The sequence below is a fragment of the Triturus cristatus genome, chromosome 3_2, assembly GCF_964204655.1.
Source record: "Triturus cristatus chromosome 3_2, aTriCri1.1, whole genome shotgun sequence".
In the NCBI taxonomy this organism is placed as follows: Eukaryota; Metazoa; Chordata; class Amphibia; order Caudata; family Salamandridae; genus Triturus; species Triturus cristatus.
Window position 1 is genome coordinate 1,051,338,455 of NC_140584.1, and position 21,253 is coordinate 1,051,359,707.

General features: G+C 42.0%; 1 protein-coding gene across 1 annotated transcript in view; it reads left to right on the plus strand.

Moving 5' to 3' along the window:
- The window catches only part of LOC146859093 (eosinophil peroxidase-like), a 55,075-nt gene extending 34,548 nt beyond the window's left edge, over nt 1-20,527 (plus strand). The window contains exons 9-14 of the mRNA XM_085649746.1: nt 2,812-2,972; nt 7,176-7,434; nt 13,253-13,423; nt 15,526-15,763; nt 17,492-17,703; nt 19,047-20,527. Coding sequence (XP_085505872.1) covers nt 2,812-2,972; nt 7,176-7,434; nt 13,253-13,423; nt 15,526-15,763; nt 17,492-17,703; nt 19,047-19,069 — 1,064 coding nt within the window. The 3' untranslated portion in view covers nt 19,070-20,527. The remainder of the gene's footprint in view (nt 1-2,811; nt 2,973-7,175; nt 7,435-13,252; nt 13,424-15,525; nt 15,764-17,491; nt 17,704-19,046) is intronic.
- The last annotated feature ends 726 nt before the right edge of the window (nt 20,528-21,253 follow it).

Genomic DNA, 21,253 nt, shown 5'->3' on the forward strand with positions numbered 1-21,253 from the left:
TTCCGGGAGCTCACCTGCCCGAGGTATCTTAGGCTTCTCAGGCTGCGGCCGCCGGTGACCCCGGCGGACTAGCTTACATGTGAGATGGGGACCCCCCGGGGGGGGGGGGGGGTGCGGGGCTTCCTGGTTAGGGCTACTTTGCTGCGGGACCATAGGACGGGGGGAGGGGGGAGTGTTGTTGTTTTTGTACTGGGAGGATGGGGGATGGGAGGGGGGGGACTGTGTTCTGTTGAGGGGTTGATTGGGGGGGGTTTTATTGCTCTGCTTTTGGGGGTCGGATACGCGCGTGGGATTCCACAGCTTGTAATTCTAGCGTTCATTTACTGTGTTCTTCCCTCTGAGCCAACGCTTCACCTATTGCCAACCCTCTGGAGATGCATCCCTTCTTCTTTGACTGTATTCCACGTATCCTGCCTCCTGTCCCCCTCCCCCATGGTTTGTTTTGTCTCAATAAAAACGTTTTAAACATAAAATAATCTGTGTGGGAATAGCTACCCCTACAGGTGCACTTATACTGGTATCAGAAAAACACACAGAATTAAGGTCACAACTCTGTAAAACACAACGCTCCTTCTCGCCGTACTGTGTGGATACAGTGAATCCAAGGCAGGCCTTGAATTCACGGTGTGTCCAGGGCTGAATTTATGTTATCGGGTATTGATCCAGCTTGCTGGTTCCAGTGATTCGTACTGTTTTTTCTCATTTCCAACAAATTACATTTATATATTTTTCCCGATGTTAACTGTGTGGGAACTTAATTGGTGAAGGGGAGTACATTCTACTGGGGTACCCCTGCAAGTCTGCATTGGGTGATGTGATGCTTTGGCATACTACCATTGTATGATACATGAGGAATTTTCCTACTGTTATCAAATTGATTTAATCTCTTCTCATATTGGGTTATGTATCCAGGAAAACAGTCTATTGTCCCTAGATTTGAATGGATCAAAAAGCTGTTGACCTAATCACTCTAACCCACATAATTATATATGTGTGTGTGTTTCTGATACCTGTATAAGTGTGCTCCATGAGGGTAACTACCCCTAAAGATTATTTTTTGTTTCATGTATTATTAAGATGATGTGTTAAAGGTTGGTTGGATGGTTCCTGGCTATTATTTCTATTTCCAGTGCATTATAGTTTTCTATTTCTGTTTAGGGACCTTTGTTCCTTATAACATAATATTGGCTTGGTCCCTACACGGCATTGGGTTTCCCGTGTGTCGACAAACCAAACTACCTATATGTGTAGCACTTCCTTAGTGGTCTACTACAAGCAACCCCACAGTGCCCCATTCTCCCTTAATCCAACATGGCAGACCATTTCTTACCCTGGTCAGAGCTCCCTATGTCCACCCAGGGGTGACATAGAGAAATGGGTCATGGGAATGGGCAGCCCTTCCCTTGTGGTTCTGAGGCAGCTCCCTCTCCTGTAGGGATCGGTGCCAGCTTGGCTTGAGGGCCAATGCCGGGGGGTCTGTCCTAGGTGTGAGCTACATCTACCTTAGACAGGGTAGGTCGACACATTTTAAGTCTACCAAGTGCCTGGGCACATTTTCCAAGTCATCCTGTCAAGGAAAGGAGAACCCCTACATACGCCCAAGACCCTGTCCTTTTCATGAGAGCAATTCACACCTCACTACAGGGGAGCCATCAGCTGCCAGCTGATAGTTAAAATACTTACAGAAAGGCCTTAGAGGCTACAGGTAGGGAAAAGTTGATTTTCTAAAATACCTTTTCCTTAATACTTTGATTAAATCTTCTTTATTAACTTTGATTTAGTCTAACTATTAAAAAAAGTTTTCTGATTAATTTGTAGCTTTTACTAAACGAAAATAAAAACGTATTCAAAAGTGTAATAATGTAATCCAGTGTTTCAGTATAGAAGGAGCCAGGCTTGCCACTATGAAAATAGATTTTAGGCTTTCTTACTGTAAGGACATGTGGGGCATTACACTTTTATATGTTCTCATTTTAAATACCATGCATTCTGTCTTGATGGGCACTAAGGCCTACCTTAGGGATGATATATTAGCATTTCAAATACAGGTTTAGACTTGTCCAAAGAGTTCATTTTGATAGGTCTAATTGGCAGTTTTAAAACTGCTTTGCCTGGGTAGGTCTAACTATTAAAAAAAGTTTTCTGATTAATTTGTAGCTTTTACTAAACCAAAATAAAAACGTATTCAAAAGTGTAATAATGTAATCCAGTGTTTCAGTATAGAAGGAGCCAGGCTTGCCACTATGAAAATAGCTTTTAGGCTTTCTTACTGTAAGGACATGTGGGGCATTACACTTTTATATGTTCTCATTTTAAATACCATGCATTCTGTCTTTATGGACACTAAGGCCTACCTTAGGGATGACATATTAGCATTTCAAATACAGATTTAGACTTGTCCAAAGGGTTCATTTTAAAACTGCTTTGCCAGGGTAGGCCTGGGGTCGGGATTCCTGAATCACTGCAGTGGGTAAAACAATGAGTGCTGCAGTCCACTGGAGACATTTAACTAACAGGGACTGGATACTCTTTGTGAAGCATGTACTAGGGACTTATAGGTAAGTTAAATATGCAAATTGGGGGTATGCCAATTTCATTATGTTGAAAGAGGAAACACAGGCATTTTTTCCACTGCAGCAAAAACAGTCAATGCAGCGACCTGGGGGAATGCCATATAAAAGATGGTTATTTCCAACATCTGCCCAGTCTGAATTCTATGCAGCCTTAGAGAAAATAATACTTTGCTCTGTATTATTGTTGTTAAATGACAGGATTACCAATTTTGTGTATAATGCTTTTCTTTACATAAAGGTGATCCCAGGACGAGTGAGCAACCAGGCCTCGTAGCCTTTCACACACTTTTCATGCGAGAACACAACCGTGTGGCCAGGGAGCTGCAGCGGATGAACCCTCGATGGACAGGAGAAACTCTCTACCAGGAAGCCAGAAAAGTTGTAGGAGGCATTCTCCAGGTATTCCAATAAGTACATTTATTTGACTGAATTTGAAACCCTGTTGAATTTGCGTTGTTTATGCCAAAAACTCTAATCTTCTATGTGAGTGTAGCACATTTAATGTGCCTGAAAGTAGCAGATAACTTCTGATTGAATACCATGGCCTGACTAGGTCTAATATTAGTGGCAGGCAGTTTTATGCACCCAGGTTGCCAGTCCCCACCAGAGAAGGATTTTAAGATACTTTCTACAGTCCAGACACTGACCCCAATGTTAGCTGCACCAGCTTTAGTGTCAACCTCAGCAGATATATTTCACAGTAGGATTTGACTGAATTAATTCCTGCAAAGGATGTGAGGGAAGCATTTTATATATTGACTGGTGCATTTATAGTGCAGTATCGTGGTTGAATGTAATTCGTAATTGCATAATAGCAGAACTGACCGACATGGAAAGCTAAACCATACTACATAGCACATCCACCTTTAAAGCCTGTTGGACTGCAGCTTTCTTGGTTGGACAATCCTATTTCTTTGTGACTGGGTCAAAGATGGAACTAAATCCTTTCCATGCGGGGTTGATGCCCCCTCGTACAAACACAAGTGCAACAATGGGAGTGATCTAGTATTGAGTATACTGTACTGGGTAACAATGTTAGTGAAACAGTGCAGGGTAAACTCTACACACTGTGAAGCAGTCAGAGTACATTGTAACACAGATTGATCCATTCCTGGTGAAACTATGCTATAGTTTACAAGAGTGAGAGTGATCCAATACTGGTGATACTGTATTGACAGTCTAATTTTCTGAGTTATCTGTGTAACAGTGAGAGTGGTTCTGTGCATGAGATACTATCCTGGATTGTGTAGCAGTGTAAGTGATCTTGTGCTCCTGATACTGTATTATGTAATAGTGAGCGGTATCGTATGCTGTTGATACTGTGCTACGGAACAGCTGTTGAGGCTGCGTTCTGTGATAGTGAGAGTGATCATGTGCTGGTAATAGTGGGAGTGGTCCTGTGTTAGTGATACTATACTGTGTAACAATGAGAGTTAACCAGTGCAGGAGATAGTATACTGTGTACCAGTGAGACAGAACCTGTGCTGGTGATACTATACTGTATAACAATGAGAGTGAACCTGTGCTAGTGATACTATACTGTATAACAATTTTTTATTTATTTTTTATTTTAGGAGTTTTATATAGCGCTAGCCAGACCCGAGGGTATCGGAGCGCTTTACAGCATTTATAGTACAGGAATCACAAATAATCATCAGTGTACATATCAGTTCAGAAATCCCGGCGTGTAGTGCAACAAGGAGGCAGGGCAGTCCTGAGAGCCTTGCAGAGTGCATGATTGTCTTGCACAGAACCATTTTCAGGAAGGGGAGGAGCATGGAGGGGCGAAAGGATTCTAGGAGGAGGTAGATTATGGTGACAGGTGTGGTGGTGTTGCGGAATGCAGGAATGAGCCCTTTAGCGCTGTTTACCTGTCCGGGAAGGCACGGTTGAGGAAGAGGTATTTTAGGAGTGTTTTTTAATTTGACAAAGGACGGGATAGTCCTTATGTCTGCTGGGATGGAGTTCCAGATTCTGGGTGCGTTTCCGGAGAAGGAACGTGCAGCAGTTTTCTGTTTGCGTGTTTTCATAGGAATGAGCAGAAGGGAGTTGGAACTCCTGAGGTTCCTAGTCTGGCCGGCCTTTTTGAGTTTGGAGGCCAGGTAGTCAGGTTCACCTGTGTGGAGGGCTTTGTGCGTGAGGTAGGCAGGTCTGAAACTGGCACACATTTCTATTGGGAGCCATTTTAGATCTTTGGGTGCGGGTGCAATATGCTCAAATTTCCTGCCTTCGGTGACCATTCTGGCTGCTGCGTTTAGAGTTATTTTGAGGGGGGCTAGGTGGGACTTTGCTGGACCAGAGAGGATAGCATTACCGTAGTCGAGTCTGGATAACACCAGGGATTGGGTGGCTTGTTTGAGGTCCTTGGGCGGGATGAAGGGTTTTATTTTGTCGAGAAGCTTCAGATTATAGAAGGCACTCTTTGCGGAGTCCTTGATGTGACTGACCATGTCAAGTTTGGGGTCTAGAGTAAATCCTAATGATCTAGTGGAGTTAGCCCAAGTGAGATTACAGTTGAGAGCATTGATTTCTTTAAGCCATTCCATGATTTGTGGGTTTTCGTCTTTGTTGGAGATGGAGAATTTCAGTTTTGTCTTGGTTGAGTTTGAGGTGGTTCATGGATAGCCAATGCTGGACTTCTTTAAGAGTTTTGTTTAGTCTCTGAATATCTTCAAAGGAGGACGTTTCCAGATAGATCTGTGTGTCGTCTGCCTAGAGGTGGAAGGTGATGTTGGCTTTTTTTGAGTATGGAGGTGAGGGGTTCCATTTAAATGATGAATAGTTGAGGGGAGAGCACTGATCCTTGGGGGACACCTCCATTGACAGGATGAGAGTCAGATGTGAAGGTTTTGATTTTTATCCTTTGGGAGCGGTTGTGTAAGAAGAAAGAGAACCACTGTAAGACCACCTCGTCTGCTCCCACCCTATCTCGGAGAGCCTTGATGAGAAGATTGTGATCCACCGTGTCTAAGGCTGCCGATAAGTCCAGGAGGATGAGTAGGCAGCATTTGTCAGTATCTAGAGATTTGTGAATGTCATCCACGATGTTGAGGATTGCGTCTCAGTGCTACAACCTTTTCTGAACACCCGATTGTTGGGGATCTAGAAGGTTGATGCTGTCCATGTGCTGAGTCAATTGTGAAAGAACGCACTTTTCAAGAATTTTGGCAAGGAGGGAGAGATTGGAGATGGGTCTGCAGTTGTTAAGATTGTCAGAGTCAAGGCCAGGTTTTTTCGGGAGTGGAGTAACTTGGCCGGCTTTGAGACAGTCAGCAATGATACCGGTTCTCAGGGAGCTGTTAATGATCTTACACTAGTATGGAGCTATGGAGAGTTTCAGTTTCTTTGTCAATTGAGTGGGTAAAGGATCTAATGCGTGAGCTGCAGGTTTGGAGGTGGCGATCAGATTGAGAATCTCAGTTTCCAGTATGGGGTTGAAAGATTTCCAGACTTTCATAGGGTGTTTGCGAGCATTGGCTTCGGTTTCTGGGATTGAGAATATGCAAGAGGTGTTGGGGTTGACGTCTAGAGAGAGCTCAATCTTGGTGATTTTGTCTATGAAGAAGTTGGCGAAGTTGTCACACAGGTCTTTGGAGGACTGGCCTGGGGCAGCAGAGGGTTTGGATGTTTGTTGTCTGATGATATTGAATAGTTCTTTGGGTCTGTTTTTCGCATTGTACAGGGCGGTGCAGAAGAAGGTGATTTTTTCGTTGTTAAAGTGTTTTTTGTATTTCCTTCGGGTTACTTTGAGTTGCTCGTGGATGCCTGTTGAGGGGCTGTTCCTCCATCGTTGTTCTGTGGCTCTTAATTGTCTTCTTTCAGCATTGATGTCTGAGTTAAACCAGGATCTGGACGGAGTGTTCCTGGATTTTTTTAGTTTCAGGGGGGCTAATTGATCTAGGATGGAAGTCATAGTAGAGTTATAGTGAGTGGTGAGTTCCGTTGTAGAGAGATCATCTGTGGAGGTAGGCAGGAGTGAGCCTACCCATTTTTCAAAGTCGGTCATGGAGATCTGTCTAAGATTTCTCATCCATTTGGGGGGGTCTTGGATGGGGGGTTGATGGGGGAAGAATGAGAGTGAACCTGTGCTGGTGGTACAATGCTGTGTACCAATGAGAGTAAACCTGTGCTGGTGACACTATGATGTGCAACAGTGAGAGTGAGCCTGTTCTGGTGACACTATGCTGTGTAACATTGCAAGTGCAGAAAGCATGCCAGATCATAAGACCACAAATTTGTAATCTCACATTAGCTTGTCCTCATTGGACAGCAGCGGCTGCCAATAACCTAGGCACCTAAACTCTGTGCCATGGGCCTAAAGAGGTCAGTCATAGCTACCCTGATGTATTAACATGCGGTGTGTTATAATTGAGATTAAATGCCAATAAAGAACATTTTTAACATACCCTGATGTATTAACTACCACAGCACTTCTATATTTATGCAACCAAAGATCACCAGACCCATCTAGTCTTTCTATGTGCATGTTTCTGCAACACTGTAGGCACAATGCAGTGTCAGATTGTGTAAAGCCCTTGCATGCCCATTGGCTGTTTGTTATTTTATATATAAAATATCCTTGTAATGTTTGTTATCTTCCAGAAAATCACCTACAAAGATTACATTCCCCTTTTGATGGGCAGTGAAGCAGCTGCACGAATTATTGGTACCTACCGGGGATACAACGAGTCGGTGGACCCAAGAGTAGCAAACGTGTTCTCCATCGCCTTCCGCTATGCTCATACCTCCATCCAGCCCACGATATACCGCCTGGAGGATGGCTACCGCCCGCTGACTGGGGCAGCTTCTGAAGTTCCACTCCACTTGACTTTCTTCAACACCTGGAGGATCGTGAGGGAAGGTAAGAATGTACCCCACCTTTCTTGCCAAAACAGCACATACAACTCCTCCACATGCAGAGCATACTACAAGGAAGTAAGGGACAGAGGGTTGCGCTGAAAATCTACTGGAAGTGTGCTCAACATTTGTCCATGGAGAGTCATGAGTAGACAGTGATGTGTTTTTCTTCTGGGGCTACACATATCAATTATAAGTCATTACCAATTTAGTAATGTTGACAAAAACGGTAATGGAGGCACAGCACTGTCAAATTGAGATTGCTAAACAAAAACTGCCACAGGAATACAATTTGTGATAAAGCATCTTGCGATAGCTACTCTTAGAGGCCCGTTTTACATGGACACTCCGAGTTACAATAATCTTCAATGAGGGGTGGCCGTCTCTTAATATGATCTTACAAACACAATGAGCCAAATGTACAGGACAGTGGTAATGAAGGTTCTGCCAATTGCCTCCAGGAGCTTAGCTGCCCAATTTAAAGCTCAGTTTATGGCACGTCCACTTCCATTCCCATCACTGAGCCAGCCAAGCTCAATCCATCAAAAATGGTCATAGTTCAGTGCCCTTTTTGACATATCAGATGCACCACTAAGGGCCCGATTACGATGCTGTAGGAAGCTGCTCCAACCCTCGTTCGGAGCCATTCTTAAGGCATCCTGATCGGCAGTCCGGATTCCTTTCCGACCAACCCATTTTGATGGGGTCAGTCGGAAAGGAATCCGAACCGGATTTCCAAATGGCCTCCACTCTACTATTCGGAAAGCGTCTAATAATCCCTCAGGCGGCTCTTTCCGTCTGAGGGATTATGATGGCAGATTCCAACAGCCTTTCTGTGCTTGACTTTTAGGCACAGAAAGGCTGTCGGAATCAGACTTTGGGGGCCCTCAGCAGGGCCCCCATGTGTGCAAGGCCTCCGGATGGCAGCCTTGGGGGCACCTATGGTGCCCCCCTGTTGATCCCTACACCTAGTGGCAGGTACCTGCCACTGGGTGCAGGGATGAACTGCACCTCAGCCCTTTACACTGAGAGTATGCATTCTGAGTCTATCTTGTAGTCTGGGGACATTCAGAAGTCTGCTGTCACTTTCATGATGTCACTAGCTATAGGCATATCAGAGCTTTTCTGCCCCTTCATCGCAGGAATGCCCCCCCTAGGGTTTGCTTCTTTAGGGGCAGATGTATATGGTAGAATATTGTTAGCCTGAGTATGTCAACCTGGTTTATCTTTCACCATGATTCAGAGTTGTAAAAGAAGAGGGATGATGTACATTCTCCCGGGTAAGATAAAATAGCTACTGAACATCATTAAATGTAGGGTGTCCTGTGGAGACACATTGTAGCAGCCTCAGCGTTCCAGGGTACCCGTCAAGTCCATCCACTAGACGGAGCCAGAGAATAAAGCAACATTATAAATATAAAATAACCCCAAAACTATCATGTGTTGTGTTCTTACTACAAAGGCTGCATTACTCCCTCCACAGTAGGAGAATTCTGGAACTGGAAAATGCTGAATTGCTTATATTTAAATAACACATTCTCTGCTGCCGTTTTACATCCTGTTTAAAGTTTTTTGAAATGTAGTCTTTAGGGTCGGACTATTAGCATAGTGAGAGGCACCTCTGAGGTGAGATGGGTAAATAGGATTGGCATAAGAAAGAGACTCACCCATTCACAGCCCATGTGCAACTTGATAACTTGACTTGCAACGAAAGCCAGAAATTTGCTGTCTTAGTACTGCTCCTGCTGTTGAAGCGATTGTCTGACCTTCAATAAATACAGAAGTGCAGCATTACTCTTGTAACGCTACAATTGTTGCATCACCTCTGAGCACTAACAATTTCACTTGTTATGTTAGGTGCATTTAAAGCAGACCTCTAGAGCTACACCTTCTGGCTCCCAGATATGAAACCACCCCAATAAATCTGTCCGCAACCTCGCCTCTAGGACTGAACAGGTTCTGCCACTGGCAACTCAAGTAAAAATGGTCTCTGCCTCTTGTGTTTTTTCTACAATGTTTCTTGGACCGTTTGTAATCCTGCTTGTTTAGAAGTGCTGGGTCAATGCAGTAACTGCCTTCACAGGTTCAGGAACATGGCAGTTTGTTAGATCTAGGGCTCCAAATGTTCGATGGCTAAACGTCAGATCATCCAGTACTCTGCAGATCTGTTTTTTGGTAGATCATCATAATTTGACCTCACTTGACCACGCTTCGTCTCCCTCTTGGTGGAGCTTCACTGGCTTCAAGACCCACAGCGAGTACAATTTTAAGTTCCGTATATGTCATTGTAGATATGGGTTTGTTTCCAAATCTATAGGTGGATGCATAGGAACATCCATGCACCGCCCATGGAACGACTACTTGATGCAAAAAAATGCAAAGTAATGTGATGCATTGTGATACATTTCTTTTTTTTCTTTACAAAGCTACGCAAACACCTTTCTGCTTTACTTTGTAAACGGCAAAAAAGGATTATTGCATCTGATCTGCATCAAAAAAGTGACACAAACCCGACATATAAATCTTTGCAATCCTGAGACTAAATTCTCTTATTGACCATTTGAAACATATACCCTCTGTGAAAGGGACTTATGTCCATATTCCTCACTCAATGTAAGATTGTATTCACACATTACAATCAATGCCATCCTGCAAGCCTGTATTCTGACTGAATTGAGAAAAATATCATCATTTTTTTCTTATTTTCAGTAGGGTCTTTTATATAATTGATCCATATAGCTGTAGCTTTTTCCAAAATGGTTTATTGGAAATTATACCTGATTTCGAAGTAAGTATACACATTTTATTAGTGCTGTGGCAGTCTATCATCAGCTCTCTGTCTTTAGACTTTAATATTGCTAAATACATTAATCCATATGGACATACAATCATGTATATTATGTCCCAGAACTACAATTTGTGAATATCAATTTTTCCCAGAAGTGGCCCAGCCTTGAGTTCAATAAATTTAGGCATTTTGTACGTTTACACACAGTCCAGATGCCACAAGGATGATGTCCTTGTACTCTAGGAAGATTTCAAGCATAACGTAATCATAGGCTTAGTATGTACCGAATGATTCTTCATATTTCTCATCCTTTTAAGACAATGGTTGATTAAACTGCATTGTCCATATTTTCTTCCTGCTTAAGTTTTTTTAAAATTCTGTTACTCATTGTTGTACGAAGATACACAGGACCCTGTTCTTTTAGGAATTCTGATGTTTCCTAAATAAGGCACTCTTTAAGTATTTTAGGCAGTTTTTGCCTCTACTTAAGATTTTAATTGGGTAATTTGTTTTTGCGTAAGGTCACCATCTTATTTTTTAATTTCTGTGCTACCAGAGCCGTTCCTTTGGATTTGTTAATATTTACCTCCTGGCAATTATGTTCATATCACTATCAGATCTAAGCTTTCAGGAGATAGAAGAGAGTTTCTATCCATCGGTTTAAAATATACCTTACTTTTCAATTTTTCATCTTTGGACTCCGATTATAAGTCCAGGTACGCTGTTAATCCTACTTATTTGAGCTGCAATTTCAAATGTATATTGTGTTGGTTTATCCAGCCTACAAACTGGCTAGCTGTTTTCTCATTATCTTCACCGATGGCTATGATTCCATCTATATAGCTTTTAAACAGCATTAAAGTGCTTAGGTAGAGGTTACCTGGCCGGAAAAAGTATTTTTTCGTAAAGGAACGAGTATAGAGATTTGCCAGCCTAGGCGCAAAATGTGAGTACATGAGTTTGGCCTCATAAAACCCTAGAGCCTCAAGGTGCATCTCTCGCCGTTATCCTAGAAGCGCCCACTCCTGTTCCCAGAACGCGAGGGACGCAACTTGAGGCAAGTGTGACTACAGAGGTCCCTCTGACCCTCTTCCCATGGGGCAATTATGACCCTTCCTTGAGGTTTCAAGAAAACCCGACTTTAGGTAGTGGATGACACAGGTCATCCTACTTAGTGGTAGAATCTAATCAGAATTGGTTAGATAGGAGCCCTAGTTCCTTTGTCCTGATGAATGCCACGGACCCATAGGGCCAGTGTAGCAGAAACATGTTGACGACACTGGTGGTGATGTGATACTAGTTCCCCAGATCCACACATTGATTTTTTTTTTTATAAATCTTTTTATTGATGACATTGTATTAACATTACACACATCATAGTCGCGGTGCTACATTGATTTGTAATATCAAATAAATACCCAGCAAATAAATATATTTTGGTGTTTACATTGGTTTTTAAGCAATCACTTTATCACGGGCCCCCACTTAGACTTTAGAAGTGCCTCCCTTTCTCCAGGTGTAGGCCCGCTCTCTAACAAATGCAGTTTCTAGAGAGCGAGGACTGCCAATGATGAGGCATGACACCTGGTGGTGTGTGAGGACAGTCCTTCACATGTTTTGAGATGCTCAGCACCCCACTAATTAGTGCCTAGTGCTTGTTAGTTTTTGTGAAATCAGAATTTTATTCAGGGTAGCTTCTTTTTGTGTGTGTAGTACATGTGTTTCTCCTATCATAGTTTGGTTAGGCCTTTTCCATTAGTTGTATCACAAAAGAGATGACCATGTTTTACAATCATATGGTTCCCCCTAAATTTCCTGTACACAGGTTAACATGGCTCTTTGAAGGATAACAGTATAGAGGTCCTACATTGAGTGTAATCAAGATCTATTTGGCAGAGTAAAACTGAATCGTCTTTTAAAAACTGAGGATGTCCTTGGTATCCTGCACACACATAGGCATGACCATTATTAAAGGAAGGAGAAAAAAGCACAACACCTAGTAACAGGTTCTAACAAAGACCCTTTATTGCGGAATATCGACCTCCCTCTGAGGAAAGCTCAAAGTCAGTGTATGCTAGTTTCCTCTTGTTACGGTATTATTCTTTGAACATATCCTTCCACATGCGCTCTACAAATAAAATACGAATACATACAGCCTTAAGCTCGGATTTAGGTCAGTAGCATGGGTGTAACACATTTATAGCCAGTTGGTGTCAAAGATTGACCGTGGGAAATGAATTGTACAGCTTTTACACAGTGAGGAGAAATCAACAACCTGAACTTTTAAATGGCCAAATGGAATGAGGGAAAATCCAGGTGTAGGTTCGAAGGTGATTCAACATTGAATAATCATTGATTGATTTCCAAGGTATGTGACTGGTGCACTGAAAGGGTTTAAAATGTGCCTTTTCTAGTTCACAGCCACAGTGAATCTCCTTTGCTATATAACTGATAGGAAGCCAGCTCATCAGTTCACAATCAGCATTTATTGGATCCGTCATTGATTTAAGGGATATTCCGGTATCAGTCATTCAAGAAACCCAAAGGGTAAAACCATGTATTGGTCCAAGTACAAATGGATGTGTATACCAAAGTGTCAAGTTGAAAAAGGATAATCCAAATCAAAGCCAGCACACTACCCCCAAACAATCAGTACTATGAAGTCCAAAGCAAACATTGCAAGTGCTCAGATTTAGCCCAAGCACAAACCATACATGTGCTCTCTGGCTTTCCAAAAACAAAACTCTTATTTTCTGGGGCATGCACCAAAATTTACAAGGTGGTTAATCAATCACATATGTCATAAAAAAGTACTTACTCTATCCAATCAGATGGCTCCTTTTGACTCAGACCATGCACGGTTTGCATACCACTGAAAGCTAACCAGAAAGTGTATCTTTCATTTCCCCTCATATGGGCCACGTTTTATGTAAACTGGTGGATTTTTTAAAACTCCCTTGCTCATTCAATATAGTCACATTGTCACAATCACGGTACAGATTTAATAATCATTATTGCTGATTTTGTTTTGCAGGTGGCATTGACCCTCTCCTCCGTGGCCTCATGTCAAATCGTGCAAAGCTAAATAGGCAGAATCAGATGGTGGTGGATGAACTGCGAGACCGTCTCTTCAAACTATTCAAGCGGATTGGACTTGATCTAGCGGCTATCAACATGCAACGAGGTCGAGAACATGCCATCCCAGGTACTGACCCTTTTATGTTAGTGACCAAGGAGCAGAGTGGGTAAACACTGGTATCCCATGTACGGAGTTAGGTAGAATAGAATAAAGTTTCACAGACAAAGGACTAGAAGACACAAATAACATGAATTTGAGGTAAAAAAGTAAAAGGGGAGAGAGAATAAGGCTTCACAGGTAAGAAACCAGGGAGAGAGAGATGACTTAACTATTAAACCATAAGAAAGAGAGCTGAGCCTTCTAGGTAAGTAGACTAGGAGGCAACAACATGGTTTTCAGATAAGAAACTCTGGTGCAGTTCTGTTCTCCAGAGTAAGAGAACATAATTGGATATGTGATTTAAACAGACTTATCAGCTGAAAGCAAAGGCTTTTACCTACAAAAAATTCTTGTCTAATGTATAAAGTGGCAGAGGCGGCTGGTGACGTTTCAAATAGGTTGGGGTGCAATACTGTTACTTATACCGGCCTCTTACTGCATCAAGCAAGCAAAGTAGCCCATCGTCAGTGCGATTGTTTTCTTAGTAGCTTTAGACAACAATCTGTGAACAGTACATTTTTGCAGCACCATTTTGTTAAAATAAAACTGTACCTATTAGAAAATTGTTATATGCCTAGCAGTAATACTGGTTGCCCAGCTCACCATTATTTATGCCAGCAGTAAAAGAGTTCTTTTCAGACAGTGTGCTGCTGCCCATCAAAAAGTGAGCATCAAAATATAAAATATAACAGACTCTACCATTGTATTTATATTAATACATGCTTGAATATTGCTCTAATGTTGGAGGTTTCTGCCAGTAACTTTAGGGTGCTGCTCTAATATTCTCAGGCACTTTTTGCTAACGATGCTCGTTATACCAGCCTGCCCGAGGTATTGGTCAAAAATGTCAGAGTGCTGCACAAATATACTAGAAGGTTGGACAAGTACTGGAAGTGACTACTTCAACTTGTCAGTGTTCTGCTAAATGTGCCAGTCTGTCATGGGTGAGACTTAAATTGGCATGGAGGCTCAGTTCTGCAATAGTGTTTCTTAAACATGTCCTGGCTGTTCAATGTGCCACCCAGTGTTCATGGTGCATAGGTTTTCATTCTTTCTTTGCTTTACATTTAACTCTCACTGCAGTAGACACATCCCACCACTTCACTGTACAATCAAAGCATAAACGTCCTGTATAATTACACATATGTTTGAAATAAGACCCACAAACTGTTATTAACAAATTCTTACCTGCTCAGGCACCAGATTTCAACCTCTGCTCACGTTATTTCTATATGGCTTGCAAATTTTGGATAGGAACTACTTCCTTTACTGATTTCATAAAAGGAAACGACTTGGAACATTTACAGATATCGAAACTGAAGCTGTTTTTTCCATCAGAAAGTCTTTTGATACCAGAAAAAACAGCCCAAAAAGGGGTTAAGGTGATTAACTTTAAAAAGCAGGCTGAGGTCCCTGGATTTTAATGATCTCCTACGGTGGTTATGAAGGATGGTTTTAAGACGGTTAGCAACAAGAAATTTAACAAACAGCCTGACACATGCAAAGCACAGAGCCACAATATCAACGAAGAAACTTTGATGTTCTGATACACGGGCAAAAGTGAAAGAAGAAGTGAAAAAGAAGTGCAAAAAATTAGGAAATATGTATCCAGATGGGTGTTTGGTTAGTAAGCCATTTAGTAATATGGGCTTCAAATTGGGCACAATAAAACACAGGAGATCTTAGATTCCAAATCTGCACTCCTTTATTATGAAATTCGGTCCCATCAGCCAGTCCAGGCTTTTAGCCATATGCAACTTTCATCCTGGGACGTGTGGTTTCGCTTTAAAAACTGTAAAGTATGAAATTAAAAGCAGCAGAATTAAAATGTTTATTTGCTAAGAAGCAAAATCAGACTAAAGGTGTCATACATGAGAACAATTGACAGCTGTGCTATCTCTAAGTAACACCAATGTCATGGTACAGTGATCCTCATTGGTGATTGTGGAAGTTGCTTTCAACCTTCCAACTTCTCACCACCCAATACAAATTTAACTGATTGGTGGTTCTGGGTATACATTTGAAAATTACTTTACCCTCACCACTTTACTGTCTTTCTATTGCAATAGATTATGGTGCGTGGCGGCGTTTTTGTGGACTCTCTGAGCCACAAAATCTGTTAGAACTCCAAAGAGTCCTGAATAATGGTGACCTGGCCAGAAAGTTGATGGGTCTCTACGGGACTCCCAAAAATATTGATATCTGGCTTGGAGGAGTGGCAGAACCTTTTGTTCCTGGTGGGAAAATTGGACCTCTTCTAGCCTGCATCATTGGAAACCAGTTCCGAGTTGCACGGGATGGTGACAGGTAAGTGCATCACTTTTTAGAATATTTTGTATGTTTGTGTAAGGAGATCTGCTATTGAGCTGTAAACAAATAAACCAATGTTTTTCTCAGAAGGTAGTGGCTCTTGATCTGTGCTGGGAGATCCCTGAGTACACTTCAGAGATGGCTAGCTGTCTTTGGGGACAGATTGTGTACCTCTGTATGAAGAAGACAGTGTGCATTTGGGAATATAGCCTGGATCTATGTCTGTTGGAATACACCCCTTAAGTGTGTATCTGTAAAGAGAATTCCCCATCAGGTGTATGTCTGTTGGGATAGATCTCTTTAGATATATATGTGTGTAGTAAAAATCCCTTTCAGATCTGTGTTGTTGTTAGGATAGACCTCTTTAGGTTTATGTGTGTAAGGAGAGTCCCCTTCACGCCTGTGTCTGTTGGGGTAAAACTCTTTAGGCATATATGTGTACAAAGAGTCCACTTGAAGCCTGTGTCTGTTGGATTAGACCTTTTTAGGTAAATATGTGTAAAGAGAGTTGCCTTCAAGTGTATATCTGTTAATATAGACCTCCTTAGATATGTTTGTGTCCCTTACAGATCTGTGGGAGACCAATGATTGGTAATAACAAAAGAGAAGAAACAATGTTTACAAAATTACATAGCAGTTAAACACTGTTCATATCAGATTCTGAATGACATTTATTGTATTCCTAATCTCTGTTTGCGTGTCAGTTCAAAGGCAACTACCAGCCACGGGCAACATGTGTTTCGTCCCTCATATTTTCCCAGATTCAACGACCTGCATGAAAATTCATGCAGACAGCACAAAAGATTGATATTTCTGCAAATGAACGTGAATGATGAAAGTCCTAATTCTTAATTTATTGTTCACAGAGCGAGTAATATCCAAGAGGACGGTCTGTAGATGTAATATGTAAAAGTACGGAAACGTAATCAGTGTGTGTATATTCTGAGTGCAGCAATTACTCTGAACAAGTATGAAAGGAATATGGTGAGGCAGCAGTGATGTGGTATCCTCTATGGGCTAATAGAAAAAAAATAGTCACTTCTAGTTAAGATTACCAGATGACTCCATCAGAAAGACAATTTTCCAACAGTAGACTTTCCTTTATCAATCATTTGCATTCTAAGAGGGACACTGGCCCAACTGGACTATATATCTAAAAACAGTGATTTGAAAAAGGAAAACCCACATCTCAAACATGGGCCCCATGATGCAAAGAACTCATCGTGTAAGCTTCTCTCTAGTCCAGTATTGGAATGGGTTCATGAAGCAAGATTCTGCTAAGAACGTTACCATTTGATCTGACAGTAACCAGCTGTACAATAATGCTATGTGGTGATAGCAGGAGCAGATCACTAACACCGCAAAAGGAATTTACTCAAGTGCAATATTAAAAGCTCACGGGTAATATTGTGCACGAGTAAGGGCATCAATGTTGCAAGGTGATCTTTAGTGAATTGCTTGCAGCAATAAATTTGGCCATGTGCATGTGCAAGTCAGACTTAGATGTGCAAGTTGCTTTTGGGATCTGGCATAGTATATCTGGATGTGCATTTCATCATGCAGTACAAATTCTAGGGTTGGGGTTTAATTTGTGTACGCCTCGTGGACTAGAAGGAATGTGATAATGGCAGTGGGAGCAAATTGTATTGGTGTGAAATGTCTCTGAAATGTGAGTTCTATGGCAAGCAGACTTTCACCATGTGGGCATCTTTTTTTCCAACATAGGTTTTATTATGAGAATCCTGGTGTTTTCAGCAGTGCTCAACGACGCTCTCTGGAAAGGGTCACACTGGCGCAAGTCATTTGTGACAACACGGCTATCACAGAAGTTCCAAGAGATGTCTTCCTGGCAAACAGTTACCCGAAGGATTTTGTGCGTTGCGACCAGATTCCTCCCCTCGATTTAGGTCCCTGGAGGAGCCGGGGCCCTGAGCCTGGTAAGTTCACGACAATACATACTCTTTGGGATTTTCTTCCCAGGAGTGTGCAAGTACTCTCCCTACAATAGGGGATTCTTGTAGATTCCCTGACCGGTACTGCATGGTACTGGCAACAGAATCCCAGATATTCCTATTTTGTTGGTGAGTGTTTTCTTACTAAGTGGAAGATGCGCCTAGTATTTCTAGAGTGTCACAGGGTGAGTAAGAGATGGGGGCCGTACACCCCTTCCAAAGTTGTTGACAAGGTTCACTGTAATTCCTCAAAGTCAGACAAATGCCTGAATACTCCATCCCCCCTTTGCCTGTCCTCCTTGTCCCAGTCCAAACTACTAGTGAAGAGGCTCCATACCGGGCGGTTTCCCCACACTCTATAAAAACATACTATGCACAACATAGTCCTTGCTCTCATTTACATTGCTATGATGTATAAATACCCTCCTCCTTTCAAGACTTCCAGTTCCAGGTTAGATGCTTTTTCTGATTTAATTTATATGCTTCCATTTCGCCTCACTCTGCTGACAAATATTCAGTTCAATGCTCCGAGCTACTGTTCCTGCTCATGTGCAGGTTTGGGCAGTGAGCTAGTTCTGGTCTCAGAATGTGTTGCATGGAAGCCACTGGGTCAGCATTCTCATCTCTTAGTGGTGTCAGGAAAACGTAGCACAAGGTTTCTTTGTTCCATTTTCTCATTTTGCAATGTGAGAGTCGGTACCTAGCAACCCATATTAACAGAACCTTTCTGCTAGGTTGATTGTTCTTCTGTTTGCAGCTATGAAGGTCAGAAAGGTACATTTCTATAAATTTTCTATACCTAATTCCACATATATGTACCTTGGGGATATATATCTTCACAGTACATAGATGTGGAGCTAAGATTAGTAAAAACTTACATCTCTCTATGAACTTACCTTTTAGTTTTTTAGTCCCTCAATATTGTTATAAAGATATACTGTCCCATCAATTTCGGTATCCGATATTCACATCCCAAGTTGCATTTTCCAGTACCAATAAGTAATCTAGAGATTATTGTTTTCTACCACTCACATTTCTGTTCACATCCAATCCCTGCCCCTCATCTGTATTCAGTTTCACACATGCAATCTTCCTCGTACATGCCCACTTTAAATTCATGCATATAGTGTGTCCTACTTGTGCTTGCGTTCCTTCCCACACTAGACTTCTATCTTTATCATATATAGAGTATGCCAATCATGCTTACCTTTCACTCACACTCACCCACCTAATTTCTTAACCCTACCTACCTCCCTCCATTCATTTAGCACTGGTTGCATTTGTCCTCATTTTGTTTTGCTCCAGTAACACATGTTTTTCTTCCTCAGAGAATGAAGATCCCACTCTGTAGGAGCCGGCGATATCCAGACCGAAGCTCACAAGATATTAAGCTTTCACTCTGAGCAGGGAAATCTTACATTTGATCCTAAATGGTCCTGTAATTGGTGCTACTCTACCTCTGTTGATTGACAGCTTCTTAATTACATCTGGGGAAACTTCATTCCTCCAATCTCCCTACCAATGATCCTTCACTTAACGCCAGTGTCTGGAGAGATATTTTTCTTGAGAGCCGCACTCACTCTACTGTATGGTGAGGCCTTCACCCAGATCCCACAAATGTATGGAAAGATTTGTATTACTGCTGTTCCACCCTCAGTCCCAGCATATAGGCCTTTATCATATGATCATGACCTCAATTGTAGTGGATGGAGAAACCTTCTGCCTGAGATTCTACACCAAACCCTAGTACATGGAGAGATCTTCTTCCTCAAATCCAATACCTAGTTCTAGTACTCGGAAGAACTACATCCTAAGATCCTACACCTAATACTAGTGTTTGGAAAGCCCTCCATTCTGAGACCCTAAACCCAATCCAGGAGGGTGGCAAGACCTTCCGAGACTGTACACTTAATGATACTGTATGGGGAATCCTTCATCCTGAAATCCTACACCTTATCCTATTGCTTAGAAAGATCTTCAACCTGGGATCCTACACCAAATCGTAGATGGCGGAGAGACCTTCTTCATGAAATACTGCACTCAATCCTAGTGTATGGGTGACATCCATCCTTAAATCCTGCACCCCATCAAAGTGTATGTATGGACTTTCATCCTGTGGGCCTGAATGGAGTCATGGATACTGGAACCTGCTATTCTACACTCACCCTACTCTAGGTAGAAATGTCAAGCCTGAGATTTTATACTCAGTTCTAGAAGCTGGAAAGACCTTAATAATGAGATACACCACTAGACTGTACTGTTCAACTGAAAGACCTTTGCCATGAGAGCCTATGCTAAGTCCTTTTCTTTGTCAAGTCAGCCATGTATCAATCCTTTTCTCAATCTGTTCATGTGTCTAATAATCCGTTCAGTGGCAAGATTTCTCTTCTCAACTCCACCTGAGAACCTATGCATCACTTGTGTGAGTGGTGGATCACAATGTTTGGGAAATTGTAGAATCTAAAAGGATATGAATAATGAAGTCTGATTTGAATCCTAAAGGGCACATAGAAGACCCTCAGGCAGGCTATAGGAAAAGTCTCTATCAGATGTTTTTTTACATATCATGAAGTCAGAAGATACTGCAAACCTGTCTCTACCACTGTGATAATGAAAGTCTATATGTTTTCCTAAAGCATATATTGTTCCCCCTCCTAGTAAATGTTTATAGTGAGTTATGTGCACAAGATGAAACTGATAGCATTATTTCCTGTACTTCTAGTTTGTTTACTTGTCTAATTGTTTTGCAACGTATTCAGGGTTAACTATCCAAATACTGACATTATTCAAAGAATCTCAATTTAACATATTATTTTTGTTATTAATAAATATGTTTATTGAGTTTTATTCTTTTCTATTTCTGTTTTTAACACCTTCTTCTCCATGGCATTAATACTCTGGAGAAAACATTTTCTACTGGAATTGGGAACATGTAAGGATCATTGCTTGTTTGGTGGCGTGCTTGTCAATAGATTGGCTGCGAAGATCTCTCTGCTTATTGGCTGTTGGGCTTCAAAGAGTGTACTGAAGATTGGGACTTTTATGGAAAATGCTTACTAGTTGCTCTTTAGCTGTGTTCTTTTGGAGAGAGCAAAGTATTGCCTACTGAACGCTTGGGTGACTTTGCCAGTCCAGGCAATGAAACTGCACCTGTGCCTGATACAGCTAATAAATAGGTGCTCTTGAGTGGGTTCTTCACTAATTCTGAATGTGCTACTCCTTTGCCCTGCGGTAGCCACTCCTGTGATGCCATTCACAAGAGAGCAACACAGAATGCACCCAATTTATCACCTTCTGAGGCCCTCTCCTTTCCGTGCTACATTGCAATACCCTCTAATCCCCAATGCCGCAAGTGTCAAGTGTGCTTAGGCCTCACACCAGCAGTTCATATAATGCTCCTGCTGCACACTCAAGACAACAAAAAATTTGAAGAGTGTGAGGTGTCGGACTGCCCACTCTTCACGCAACACTGCCCCTCCTCCCTCCTGGACCTAATGGCATTACGGTGTTGTCTGTACTGAGCCACTTGCAAGGC